General features: G+C 38.9%; 2 protein-coding genes and 1 long non-coding RNA gene across 8 annotated transcripts in view; 2 read left to right on the top strand and 1 right to left on the bottom strand.

The window, feature by feature from the left end:
• Positions 1-6: 6 nt before the first annotated feature.
• LOC112488555 (uncharacterized) lies at positions 7-1,504 on the bottom strand. Its single transcript, XR_003052742.1, has 3 exons — positions 1,435-1,504; positions 277-352; positions 7-147 (listed from the first exon to the last, which is right to left on the bottom strand). It is a non-coding gene; the product is annotated as an uncharacterized LOC112488555 (long non-coding RNA).
• Positions 1,505-1,682: 178 nt separating this feature from the next.
• Positions 1,683-6,794, top strand: hepacam2 (HEPACAM family member 2). The gene is made up of 8 exons (XM_008331327.2): positions 1,683-2,218; positions 2,312-2,599; positions 3,601-3,894; positions 4,847-4,972; positions 5,274-5,295; positions 5,391-5,425; positions 5,751-5,824; positions 5,912-6,794. Exons 1-8 carry the CDS (start codon positions 1,819-1,821, stop codon positions 6,017-6,019), a joined length of 1,347 nt encoding a protein of 448 aa, XP_008329549.1. The 5' UTR covers positions 1,683-1,818; the 3' UTR covers positions 6,020-6,794.
• A 1,443-nt stretch (positions 6,795-8,237) lies between these two features.
• The window catches only part of vps50 (VPS50 subunit of EARP/GARPII complex), a 62,633-nt gene continuing 57,865 nt past the window's right edge, over positions 8,238-13,005 (top strand). For 2 of the 6 annotated variants that reach the window (XR_003052642.1, XM_025065101.1), the window contains exons 1-2: positions 8,240-8,488; positions 8,948-9,016. Coding sequence is in view for 5 of the 6 variants with exons in the window: in XM_025065101.1 (XP_024920869.1) it covers positions 8,456-8,488; positions 8,948-9,016 (102 nt within the window). In the remaining variant the exon portion in view is untranslated. Of the gene's footprint in view, positions 8,489-8,947; positions 9,017-13,005 lie in introns of all 6 variants that reach the window. The other 4 variants (XM_017041365.2, XM_008331314.3, XM_008331316.3 and 1 more) reach the window with 4 other exon arrangements.

Below are 13,005 nucleotides of genomic sequence, written 5' to 3' on the forward strand. Positions count from 1 at the left end.
AGGTGAGGTTTGTGTGGTCCTGTCAGGATGCTGTGTTTCAGCTGTGGCTGTTGTTCTGCTCCAGTTCCTGTGGTCACTGTGTCTGCTGAGGTTGACATTTGGAAGGTTTTCATGGTGTTCTTTTAAAATCTTGTGACGTCCTCTGACCTTAAAACACCAGGTCCAGCATATTTAGGGGAAAATAAACACAAGCAAAACTAGTTTTTTTTTTTAGTGCTGAAATACTTCAATGCAGCTGTTGTCAATGCAAATCCAAGTAAGTGTTCGTGCTCTCACCTGTTCCACTCCACAGTCATGGCTGTGTGACTTTTTATAATTAGCATTTCTTTTAGTGAAGACACAAGGACGGGGTCTGTGGAAAGGAGAAGTGACCCGGGTCACGTGTCAGTGACTCAGTGATAACATCTTAGCTCACATGATCAGATTAATCCAACAGGGAAGTCCCTCAAACATGCCCTCTCTTCATACAGTGATGTTTGTTTCATCAACCTTCCATGAACAGGAGGTCGGTGTTTTGATGCTAGTCCGGCTGACTTTGTTTAGTGTCCAAACAAGTGGCATGTTTGTGAGGGTGATAAGAGGCAGGTGCTTCTCTGCATGTGTCTGTGTGTGTGTGTGTGTGCCTCAAAGACCTTTGTCACTCTAATCCTAATTGTTTTGGGACAACAGTGCAGCAGCGGGTTCGGCACATGCCTCCTCAGTTTTCCTTTTCACCAGATCTCAGCTGTTGTAAACTGAGGCACACTTATGCTAATCAGGGTACACACACACACACACACACAGACAAAGGGTCGCAAGAACAAATTGTTTTCAGTTGTTGATTATCATGTAACTACACCGATGACAACTGATGAACTGGTTATTAACAAAACAAGACGTTCAATTACATCTATATATTGAGACAGTGACCATTTATTTACAACAAATGGAACTCAAAGTACCGTCCAGCTGCTGCTTCAGCCCACATGGAGATAAAATGCAATTATGTACAACATTTAAAGTTAAATACATTTTAAGAAATGTTAACTGGCAAAATAAAAATAAATAAATAAATGAATATACACACATATATAACATTAATACGTGATCTATCTTAGAAATTAGAAAAACATACCATAACATAAAAGCATAACAAAGGGCAGTTAGCACGGTAAAGACAAATGACAAAAGTATTTAAGTTCTAGTTGTTAAGCCACAATCAGGTTTTCATCAGCTAAATTAAAAATACTGTCTGCATTAACTACTAAAAAAATTTGAAAAAAAATATTGCAGATTAATATTTGTTCTGTGCCCTGAAAGTATAATCTATTTTCAAAATGATGTCATGATAACATCACTATGTTTTTAAAAATTCTAATATAATATAATGTCTAGTAGCTTTCAGTGGGCAGCTTCTCAAAATATATTTCTCACATTCGCATTTGAAATACTTACTTCCTAAGGACAGGTTCACTGACTTCATGTTTGCAGCCTACTGCGTTGTATTGTTTTCAGCCTGTTACCAGTGAACAAACTGCCTGGTTACCGACCATGGACTTAAACAGTGAGGTGCAACAGATCAGCAGTTAGGTAGTAACCTTAAGCGCGGGTATTTGTTTTGTGAGAATATGGGATGAAAGAGTCAGGCTTGCCTCGTCTTGCCTGACTACATCGACACGCCAGTCATCTGGGTCAATATTAACTCTACAGTTTGAGGACATGGACATTCTGGTGACTCGGATATACGTTGGTTACACTGGGCAGTGAACAGTGGCATCACCTACTGACCTGCAGCTCCAGCAGCGCTACTAAAACTGTAATGATGTGCCTTTTATAGTAATGACTCTGTTTCCTTCCCACATCACCTCCATGTCCACAGAGGTCAGCTCTGAGTTCATCTACATCCAGTCATTAGTCCACCATGGCACAGAGGGGAAGTCCCTGCTTCTGGCAGTGGAGACTCGTTTCACATTGGACAAAGCAGATATTCAGGGGACGTGGTCTCACACCAGGCCCAGTGGCACCAGGACCACACTGGTGACGTTCACCAAGAACGCCACAATCCGTAACATGATGTACCGCGAGCGTCTCCTGTTAAAGGTCCCCAGTTTTTCTCTGCTGATCCATAAACTACAGCGGGACGATGAAGGGGATTATCATCTGAGTCTCAACATAGAGTTCCACAACAGGACGGGACTGGTTATGAAGGAGGAGAGGATGGTGCAGGTGACAGTGGACGGTGAGTTCTGTTCTGTCTCCGTTCTGCTGTGATGATGATCTTTTTGATATGTAACAGACAGAGTCCTAAACCCATCTTTTTTTTTTATCTTAGTCCCTGTTTCCAGTCCAGTCATTATGAAGTCCCCCACCCATGCAGTCATTGAAGACAAAGCCAATGTTACTTGGACCTGCTCTGTGGAGAGAGGGACCAGAGTTGTGTTTCAGTGGCTGAGGGACAATGTTCCGTTGGGCGTCAGCGACAGATATCACTTCTCGAAGGACAACTCCACATTGTTGATTAGCCCCGCGAAGAAGGAGGACAGGGGGACGTATCACTGTGTGGCTAGTAATGCAGTCAGCCAGGGTCGACACAGCAGGAGCCTGGGACTCAGTGTCTACTGTGAGTAAATGAACCCAATGTTCAGCCTCAGATTTCTACCCTGACACAGAGATGTGGTGTTTTTTTTTATAGAAAAATGGGATGGATATTGTGATCTAAGAAAAAACTGTTGATCAAAAACATTGACAAGCCCACCACACTGACCTAATATTAAGAAACAGGTTTAAATATTATTTGGACTGTCTTCAATTTGCCACTCTTTAAACCCACACTGACCTAATATTAAGAAACAATTGGCAAATGTCTTCAATTTGCCACTCTTTAAACCCGTCCTTTCTAATCCTTACAGCTCACAGTAAATGTTCTCCTTGAAGAACTAGGTTCTATGTAAATGTCTGGAGGGCGCTGAAAACACATGGCTGTTCAAGCTTGATATTTGCATGGAAATAGTATTATCGGCCAGAACTACTATTTTCTACTTTATAGACAGATTTGAAAAAACTAGAGTCTCCAACCTGTCGAAGTACGAGGCTGAACGTCCCAGACAGTCTTCCTGTGTCATTGATTTCTACCATCCTCAGCCAGGGCTATTGGAACTGTGGGTGTGTCGGGCACACTTGGCAGTGAGAACTGCACTACCAGTACACTTATCACTGTCATCATCGCTGTTTGCATAGACAAAGTGTGTTTGTGTTAAGATTCAGCAGCATCCTGCAGTGAGCAAGGCTCGACTATGAACAGTGAAAATACCTCCTTTGTATTTGCTCACACTCAGGTTCTGTTCCAGTCACTCTGTATCTCAACTATCACCATGTGTTGTTCCCTATATTTCCTGTTGGACACTAGTAGCTCTTTTTTATTTTGTAAAAATAGCTCTTTGAAAAAAAAGGTTGAAGACCCCTGTTATAAAGGGACAAAAATATATTTTTGTCTTATGTAGGAATGTTGATCTGTTATGAGTAATCATGCTCAATTATAATCAGTATTATTTATGATTAATTGTCATTAATCCACTGCAGTCTGTCCAAGCGTCAAACTGTAATGTTGCTCCAAACCTGCAGATGGCCCCTACAATCTGGAGGTGAACACAGCTCAGGGCCTGAGGACCGGCGAGGTGTTCACCATCAACCCCGGAGAGCTGGTCTTCTTCGACTGCCGCGCGGACTCGTACCCACCCAACAGCTACGTCTGGATCTCCAAGAGTCACAATTCCACTCAGATCATCACCTTCGGCCCTCGCCTGGAGGTGGTGTTCTACCAGTTGGCCCAGGCTGAAGAGTACCTGTGCCGGGCCTTTAACAACATGACACAGAAACAGGACGAGGCCCAGTTCACTCTGGTGGTGGCCAGCTTAGGTGGGTTGAGGGTGGGATAAAGGGAAATACTTGAATTGAGAAACAGTGAATTAATTATAAGATCTCTGCATTTACTGTAATAATGTGAAGCTCCTTATATCCAAACTGATAGAAATAAGCTGTCTTTTTAACAGAGGCAAAGTAAAAAACAAGTTTTTCAAATAAGATAAAAAAACTGGTTTGGTTCCTGTTGCTTGGCTCTTGTGCCTGCAGCCTGTATTGGAGTTGAGAGGCTGGGAAAGTAAACACAGACTCACAGCTGTTGTGTTTGTTGACCAAGTTTTATAGCATGTGGATTTTCTCTGTGCACTGAATATGACATGGCCATGTTGTCGTGGTGATGCTGAGACAGGCTCATGACTGATACTGACTGTGACTGGGAACATTGTTTACTGAGTAATATAGACTCATGGCAGTATTCATTTTAACTACCTCAGAGTCAAGCGCCAATGTTCCAAAACTGACCCTGTTACACACTGGTCCCTGATCACACCCACATTATTTACATTGTTACACTTTGTAAATATAATATTTGTAAGATTTTAAGGTTGCTCCACTGGTTTGGGAAGTAATTTAAAATAAAACTATTTTCTAGTCTTCAATAGCAGTGGGAAATTATGACTCCAGACTCAAAGTATCCTTTGTTTTCTAATGGACTCTCTTGTCTGTCATACAAAACATAATCATGATTTTTTTAGGATGACCTGAGTCATGTGAGTAAAACCAGGAACCACAGAGAAAACTGTTAGTTACTGTTATAAACATAAGTGCAAAGTCACCAGTGTTCTCAGAATAATAACTTAACCTAACTGGTTAACTGAAAAACAAACTAGCATGAAGACCTTTCACTGGTGATGGGCTGAGAGAACTCCCCCAGCTCCCCCCCACCCTCCGTTTCATGTTCCTCAATGTACTGCTATCATTATTAACTGTTTCCTGTGTGTTTTTGCAGATAAAGAGAAACAAATGCAGCAGAGTGGCTTCGTCTCACCACTGGCAGTCATCACTGTGTGTTCACTGTTCATCATTGGCTGTATGCTGCTGTTTCTCCTCAGGGGTTCCTGCCATCCCAAAAGAGGTAAAGCAGTGTTCATCTTACCACTATGATCTTTGGATTTCAAATGCTTGGTGATTTGCCCTTGTTGTAAATAAATATCTATTACCTCAACCAAGACGACTGTTTACAAGTGCTGATTGAACTACATCACGTGGCTATTGTAGCAGAATTGCTCTGTATCAACACCGTGACTGTTTTGGATCATGCAACAACCCTAACCTTGTATAGGAAGTATAGATAGTGTAAAAAACTCCTAACAATTACCTATTGGCTCATTTTGACACATATTCCTTTGTTTCTCTCCTTCTCTTCAATACTACAGTTCTGATGAGCATCTACAACAGGTAATACAAACTCTAATAAACACTATTTAATTTAATGTGCCTTTAATCCACATTTTTCATAAACTGATGTCAATATGTTTGTGCATTTTCGGCAGACCAATAACAGAGGAGAAAAAACCACATCGATCAGGTAAAATACTACTATAGCCCTAGTTACCGTTATTCTTCTTAGATGAAAATATTCGCACAAAATTTACATGCATATGTGTAAATTTACATACGTATTTTAACATATTTAATATTTACACCAAACTTTGCGAACATTATATCTCATATCATGGAACAAACGTCAGGGTTGTGTTTTTTAAGAACTGGTTAAAATTAGCCTCAGGCTAATTACTAATGTACGAGTCAACAGTGTAGTAAAACAGTGTGTGGTTTTATGACCTTTTCACTTTTGTCTTGACAGTTTTATTGATCGTATCCTCTGATATTAATTAACGGTATATCAACAGGTCACGAAGACGCCACAGAAGACTTTGGCATCTACGAGTTTGTCTCCATACCTGGGAAAATGGAGTCCACACAGGTATTATCTCGTGGGACATCTCAGAATCCTTCCTTCTCTCTGAATATCTGTCTGAATTGTCTGTCTGTCTGTGCTACTGCCCTGCAGGTGTCCTGCAGATCTCTGTCCCGCCTGGAGTCAGCTCAGGATTTACACACCACCATTTACGATGTGATCCGACATGTCCCAGAGGCCCCCAGTCACAGCTTTTTGTAGTGATATTCAGTGAGTGCTGAGGTGTCAAGGCTCAGTCACTCCACTGACAGACTCTGTGTAGCTTCGTTTTCTTTAAGTCTCTGTTGTAAAAGTCTGGAACGTTTTTTGTGACCTACCTGTATTGCCACAAGCGATGAAAGAAAGGAGGGTGAGTACGCTATCTGACTGTGCACTGCTGCTGTCCATAGGTCAGGACAGCTGTTAAATAACTTTTACATTACATTGTGAGATGACAATGTGCGAATGAATGGTTTGTTTTTAAGAGTGAGGTTAACTCACATTGATATTTAAAAAAGAAATTATTAAAAAATGATCCGATTTAGAAATGCAGTAGCTACCCTGACTTTGATCGATGCTACGGTCACATTCAGAGTACCTAAGCTCAGACACTTTAAATTAATTTATTGTTTAAATTTTAAGTAAGGTTCAATTTGCTTATTTATTACCTGTCTAAATGATCGATTCATTCTATGAGAAGTATTAGGATGAATAGATTCTCCTCGTATTAAGAATATATTTAGATTGAATGTACTGTATATATTGTACATGATTGACACTTCAGATTCTCTATACAGGACGTGCTGTTCTATATATCTGTGTTCTTTTTGCTGTAATGTATTTATTCCTTCACAAACTCAGTGTCACCAAATGTAGCATTTCACCTGCTTAACTTGGATACGATGAAGTATGAGTAATAACGACTAAATTATTGTACAGTTTGCATTGACTTGCCTGTCTTTTTGTACTTTAATAAAGACAAAAATGTTTACTATTATGGAATATGGCGTTTGTCTATTCAATTAGGAGAAAACATTTTATTTTATTTATCTTTATCTTTTTAGTTTGGCTCTTTCTTTGGACTACAACCACCCATTGGTTTTAATTTACTATTAATTTACTCATATCCTCCAGGTGGAGTTTTCTCAGTGTTTTTGTCAAAAGGTTTTGTTTATCTGTCCCCTATCCTTCTCTGAATTTGTGGAGAACACTTTTTTTTGCCCAGTTCTTGTCATGTTTTGACAACAGTGAATTTTCTTCCGCTTCATTTCAATGGTGCCATGACTCTTTCTCAGGTGACAGATTTATCACTTAAACACTAATAATTATTCTACTGTTTAGGCACAGCAGAAGTTTTCTCGTTTCACCAAATTGTCAGGCAAGATAGCAGGTTCAAAATTAACTTAAAGTTTAAAATTATGTTGACATTTTTGTAAAAACAAAACAAAAAAAAAAAATTCAGAAATACATTTTTCTGAAAGGATAACATTGTTGTTTTTAACTGCATGTTGAAGACTGTTATGTGTTATCTTTTTGTCTTGTCCTAATAGCAGCAGTCGGCCTCCTGCTAAGTGTTAGAAGCGGAGTTGTGTCCAATATGTCACTGGTATTTATTCAAAATCCATAACAAATTTTTGGACATATTTGATAAGTTTAAAACTGAACTTAATATAATTGTGTCATTTTTATTCTCATACAAAAGTATAAATCAATATTTTATTTTGATTATTTCCAGCAAAACAGCATGCTGCTCCGGTTATAGTTTATGAACTGACCAACGGAGCACGGAGCATGTGTCTGTGTGGCGGCATCTCCGGGTTCTGGCTGCCATCTGTTCCGTCTCAGTGTATGCTTTAAGGGAGAGGCTCTGGGCTGTAGATGAGTGTGTAACAAACAAGCAGTGGAGTAAATTCTCCTAACAGTGTGACCTCACCTTCATTTGACTTGGAAATACCCTGAGGCATCATTAACCAGGAACTAGCTTTCCCAGCTTCTTATGTCGGCTTTATGCTACCTGCTTTTAACCAAACACTGCTCATACTAACACCCAAGGGCATAATAACACCTTGTCATCCGATGGCAATGTGTTTTTTTTCCAGCTTGAATCAATTTGTGTTTAAAAATATACATCACACAATATATAACACAATTCCTTTTTTGTGATTTGATTTAATTTTTAAACACATTTCTCATTAACTAGGAACTAAAAGCTATGCTAGGATAAATAAATAAATAATGAATGCATTATTTACAACAGCATATACAAATAATAATTAAGCTATTTTACTAAGCTATTTTCTTAATAGTTAAATAAAATTTAAGTTATAAAATACAGTTGTGTATTTGAGATGGTTTGTAAAATAAAAATAAAAATAAAAATAAAAATAAAAATAAAAATAAATAAAATAAATAAAATAAATAAATAAATAAAAATAATGATAATAATAATAATTATTATAAACACCAATTTAAATTATTATAGTAAGTAAAGTCTTCATTTCCCACAATGCCTTGTGATTACTGACGCCACTACCTCTCCAATCACGTGACAATCCACTATGGCTTCCCTTGAGTAGTGAGGGAGGTACAGCGTCAACAACAGAGCAGAACCTTGACTTGTAACCTCTTCTCTGTCCACGGACTGTGTGTGGATTAACCATGCAGAAGATCAAGTCCCTCATGACTCGGCAGGTGAATACAGCCGTGACTAAAAGTGACCCGAAGTCCTCGGTTTAAATGTAACAGCTGCGAATAGCTGGGCTAAGCTAAAAGGCTAACGTGACAGCTCGTCGTTTGATTCAGATATACACATATTATTAACAGCCGGTTGTCAATAGCAACGGGACAACGATCCGCTTCAACACGGGAGCGCTGTCATAGCCATGATTTCATCATGGCATTTTAATATCACAGAAACGTGATAACGGGGAAGGGCATTGTACAGAGATGATGGGGAAGTTCTCAGTTTGCACAGCAGTAACATTACACTGAAAACACAACAGCACAATGAAATGTTCCCTGAAAAAAACTGCACGTCAGGTTAATCCTTTTCACGTTATTGAACGATAACTATTAGGGTTTGCAGTTAAGGAAAACCAGGGTTTAATATGACTTAATGAAGACGGTACAGTGACTGTGTTTTCTTGACAGGGCCTGAAGAGTCCTCAGGAGAGCATGACAGACCTTAGTCCTGTGGAGAACCTGAGGATCCCCAGCAAGGTAAGCTCTTCTTTTATATTATATCATATTAATACTTGTTAATGTCAGAGTAGAATGACCAGATTGGTCAAGACTTACAGGAAGATTAGCGATCTATGCAAGAGAGAATCTTTGAAATCACAACATCTTTAACTGAACCAGGTGTGCTACTGCAGCAGAGGACTCTTGGGTTCATTACTGCAGATGAGCATACTCTTAATCTTAATCTTAAATGCTACATCCTCCTTGAACATTGTTACTAACCACAGTGATGCTTTAAGGGCCATAGTGGACCAATCACCTGCTCCCTGCGTCCAGCACCAAATTGGCCACAAACAAAACACCATCATAGGTTAGGTTTGTGAACATGCTGTTGTCACAGTACAGAAATGACCTCTCCGTGAATCTGACAAACCTGCAACAAATGTGTGTTTTGATTATGTCAATAGAGACTGATGTCTTTAAGGAATTGTGCAAACATCTTTGGTTCTCAAGAAAGTCCTCAAGACATTAGGTTGCTAGCAAAGTGTACCTAATCAAGTGGCCAGTTAATAGAACGTAATCTATAGGAATGCTGTATCTACCAGTTAATGGTCAAACAACAGTATGTGTTATGTTCCGTTCAGTGTCCTGTTTTGTGCTATCCTATGCATCATAGCACAGGTCACATCGCAGCCATAGGTTTTCTTGATAGTAGTGTGTGTAGCAAGTGTGAAGCCTCCCATTTGTATCACTTAGGCACACGTTTCACATCGGTCCTGTCTCTGACGGTGCGAAACATAAACTGCTCCCACAAACCTTGGAAACCTAATCAGTTGTTCTTGGTCATTGAAGTTTGTCATTAGGCATTTGTACACAGTCAGTTTGTCAAGAGCTGACAGAGTGAAGGAGTGCACTCTGTTCACAGTAATATAAAACCCCTTTTATTTTCTTCCCTCTCTATGCACTGCTGGTGCTTTGAATTTCTCCGGTCACAATGACCCTGGACTTCTACTGTATTAATGTTGCTGTGTGGAATTTGAGAGGTGACCTGGTCTGTTTAGTCACAGTGCAGGTTGATTCAGCGAAGCATTCATTTCCTCATTTTCCACAGTACTGTTTTTTTTTTTGCACACTCAGCATTCTTTTAATGCCGCTGTGATGTGGCCATGAACACCTGTTCTTTTTGTGACATATTGGGTTTTTTGCAGGACAACACAAAAATGCTAAAGTGTTTAGGGAGGGAAAAATATATTTTATTTAGAAGTGTGCAGTCTGTTAGCACAAAGGCTAAAAGATAATACTGCTCTGTTTCACCTGGACTTAGAAAAACAACCTTTTAGTCACAAAGATGAAGCTCTGATTAAATAACCAACCATTTAGCAGTAAGTAGTAATTAGAGCCCCAATGGAAGTGGGTGAGGTTGCCTTTTCACAGGACACACACTGCTCCCTGTCTTTCAGATGGATTTAAATTGTTAGTGGACAAACTGGATATTCAATGCTGCCCTTTTGTATTTATATTTTTAACAAACTAAATTTAAATTTTGCAAAATACTGTTTGCTGTATCATGTTCATTTTAGTGTACTAAATGTATTGTTAACTATCTGGATTATTATTTTTTTAATTAGCCCTGTATCTCACATGTGTGCACTACAAACAAGTACGTATTGTGTGTTAAACCAGAACAAGGTGACTATTATTTGAGGTTATTATGTGTTAGCTGTATTTACTTTGCTGCACCACAAAGGAAATAAATAAAACACCCCTATTTATATAAAGATATGAGCTCTGTAGATTACCTTCATTAAACCATAATTTGTATAATATTGTAGTCAGATTGTTGTTTGTGTTACAGTGCACACATTGTTTAAGTATTTCAGCAAATACTGCAAGGTTTTTTGAGCTTTATTTCAAATAACTTTATGGACTTGTTAACTTGCTACTGTTAGAAGTCTTTGAGTGAGAAATACACGTCAACCTTCAAGTCTTTGTGGGGCAAATAATAATAATAATAATAATAAAAATATGGACTAAAGTGCAGTATTCCTTGCGATGGGTGAAACTGTTCTTATTTATACAGTTCTCACTATTTCCAGCAGGGGCCAGTGTTAGTTCATTTTTTGTACCCAGTCTAAAACTGTACATACACAGTGAGTAATAACAGAGGCTGAATGCACTCCTTCATCAATACTTCACATGTACACATTTCCGGTCCATTTTTGTGGACTTCTGTATATGAACATCAAGATGAAGGCTGTGAGATAAACATCTTTACACCTGCCACTGGGTCTGGGGGGTTTCTTGGACAGGATTTCACAACATAATGGCATGCTGAAGACAGGACGTAATTACGTAGCAGAGAGTGAAAATTTTGATGATGGTGAATCTAATCCTGGCTTCTGTTAGCCTACTTAAAGCCTGGAAATGAAAAGATCTATAATATGGATCCATTCCTGTCAGTCTAGTGTGAATTATCTTATTTAAAACTATTATTGATGGGGTTCTTTAATTTTTCTTGATAAACAGAAACCATCCGGATGTAAAATTTGCAGGAGATAAATTACTTGGTTCACCTGAGACAAACAGTTTTGCAAATGTACTGTATTTGAAATTTTGACAGAAGCATGCAGAGCGACACGTATTCCTGCAGCAGCCTACTTTAAAGTACATTATACAGTACGCCACGCCATCATTTCTCAGTAGATTTGTCTCCAGTTACTTTTTTCCTGAGCTTCCGCACCTGCAGGAAACCTTTACTGTATATTGCCTTAAGTTTTCCTGCTGCAGCTTTTTGCCTGTGGTCGGGTAGGCACAGGAAAAACTCCAGGGCTCCAGGGTCAAAGGTGAAGCTAGTACAGGTGAGCACAGTCACTCTGATAAGCAGGTGATTAACACACAGACACTTTTGGTTCCTCTCACTTGCCATACTGTTTGATCGTATTGGAGGGATTCCCTACATTTTAATGCCAGAGATGTGGTGTTTCTATGTAGCATCACCTTGTGGTGAAAACACAAATAACTTCTGGCCATGTGTCTTCAGGTCTCTGTATTAGTTCCTGCTTTTAAATGTGATTAGTTATCTGAATCCTGTTGTCGTCTGTGCTGCTGCCTTGTGATCTTCCTTTAATGCCGTTCTACAAACACAGATTTCTCCTCGATGTCATTAAAAATCTACAGACCTTGAGATCTGAAACCTTCACACGTTATCTTAAAGCCTGGTTGTTATTGCCTTATAACCTATCAACGTTGAATCCCTGTCGTCCAATTAAAATTTCTTGTTGGAATCTAACAGTATAATTACATTGTTCAACTGAACATTTGCTTTTTTTTTCTAGCATCCCAAAGATGACTGCATTGGAACTTGAGGACTTACTGTACACCCAGTTGCAAAGCATACAAATTCAGTTCTGATAACAGCGAGAATGTGGTTTTGATTTGTTCATCTAATGAATGATTCCCTATTGAAGATAATTGGCCCTTGGTCTTATTTTCTGCATCACATCCGTTGCGTCCTCGGTCTCTCAGGATTCTCCTTGAACCTCCCATTTGTATTTTCAGTTCTTTGTGTTGCTGAGAACCTTTGTTGTTTCTGTGCTTGATTTACCAAATTCAATGAGCTCTCCAGATGGATATCTGCTTTGATTTTTTTGTTTTTGAAAAGTCTTGCACTTTGGATACAAAGAGATCTCAAACCTCGGCAACCAGATGAGAAATGTGTTAATTTGTAGAAAAGAGGAACGTCGTCCTTCAAAGTGGGATAAAAGTCTGACACCCGGACATTGTGATTTTTTTTTATTGTTTAAGAAAATTCTTTTTATTCGGCTGGTTTACGCAAATGGAACGTTTTCTTTACAAAAAAGCTGTTTGGTTGAGTCATAACTTGAAGGTTTTTTTTAAAGACATTACACATCTCCAGAGGTAAGCACGTAGTAAAGGGAGGAGAAGTGAAATTCTCTCCACTGCAGTGTCTTCACTCCAACCTCATCATTGTCTTTTTTCCCACTCATTCTTTTTGTCTTTTTTTCTTC

The sequence above is a fragment of the Cynoglossus semilaevis genome, chromosome 18 (genome assembly GCF_000523025.1).
Source record: "Cynoglossus semilaevis isolate Cse_v1.0 chromosome 18, Cse_v1.0, whole genome shotgun sequence".
Lineage (NCBI taxonomy): Eukaryota > Metazoa > Chordata > Actinopteri > Pleuronectiformes > Cynoglossidae > Cynoglossus > Cynoglossus semilaevis.

What these genes read in the sequence shown, in the direction of transcription:
- hepacam2 (XM_008331327.2), top strand. Translation starts at nt 1,819, where the DNA reads ATGACTCTGTTTCCTTCCCACATCACCTCCATGTCCACAGAGGTCAGC. An exon ending in CCTGGGACTCAGTGTCTACT is followed by an intron (nt 2,600 to 3,600) that starts GTGAGTAAATGA and finishes CCAAACCTGCAG; the next exon opens with ATGGCCCCTACAATCTGGAG. An exon ending in GAAAAAACCACATCGATCAG is followed by an intron (nt 5,426 to 5,750) that starts GTAAAATACTAC and finishes GTATATCAACAG; the next exon opens with GTCACGAAGACGCCACAGAA.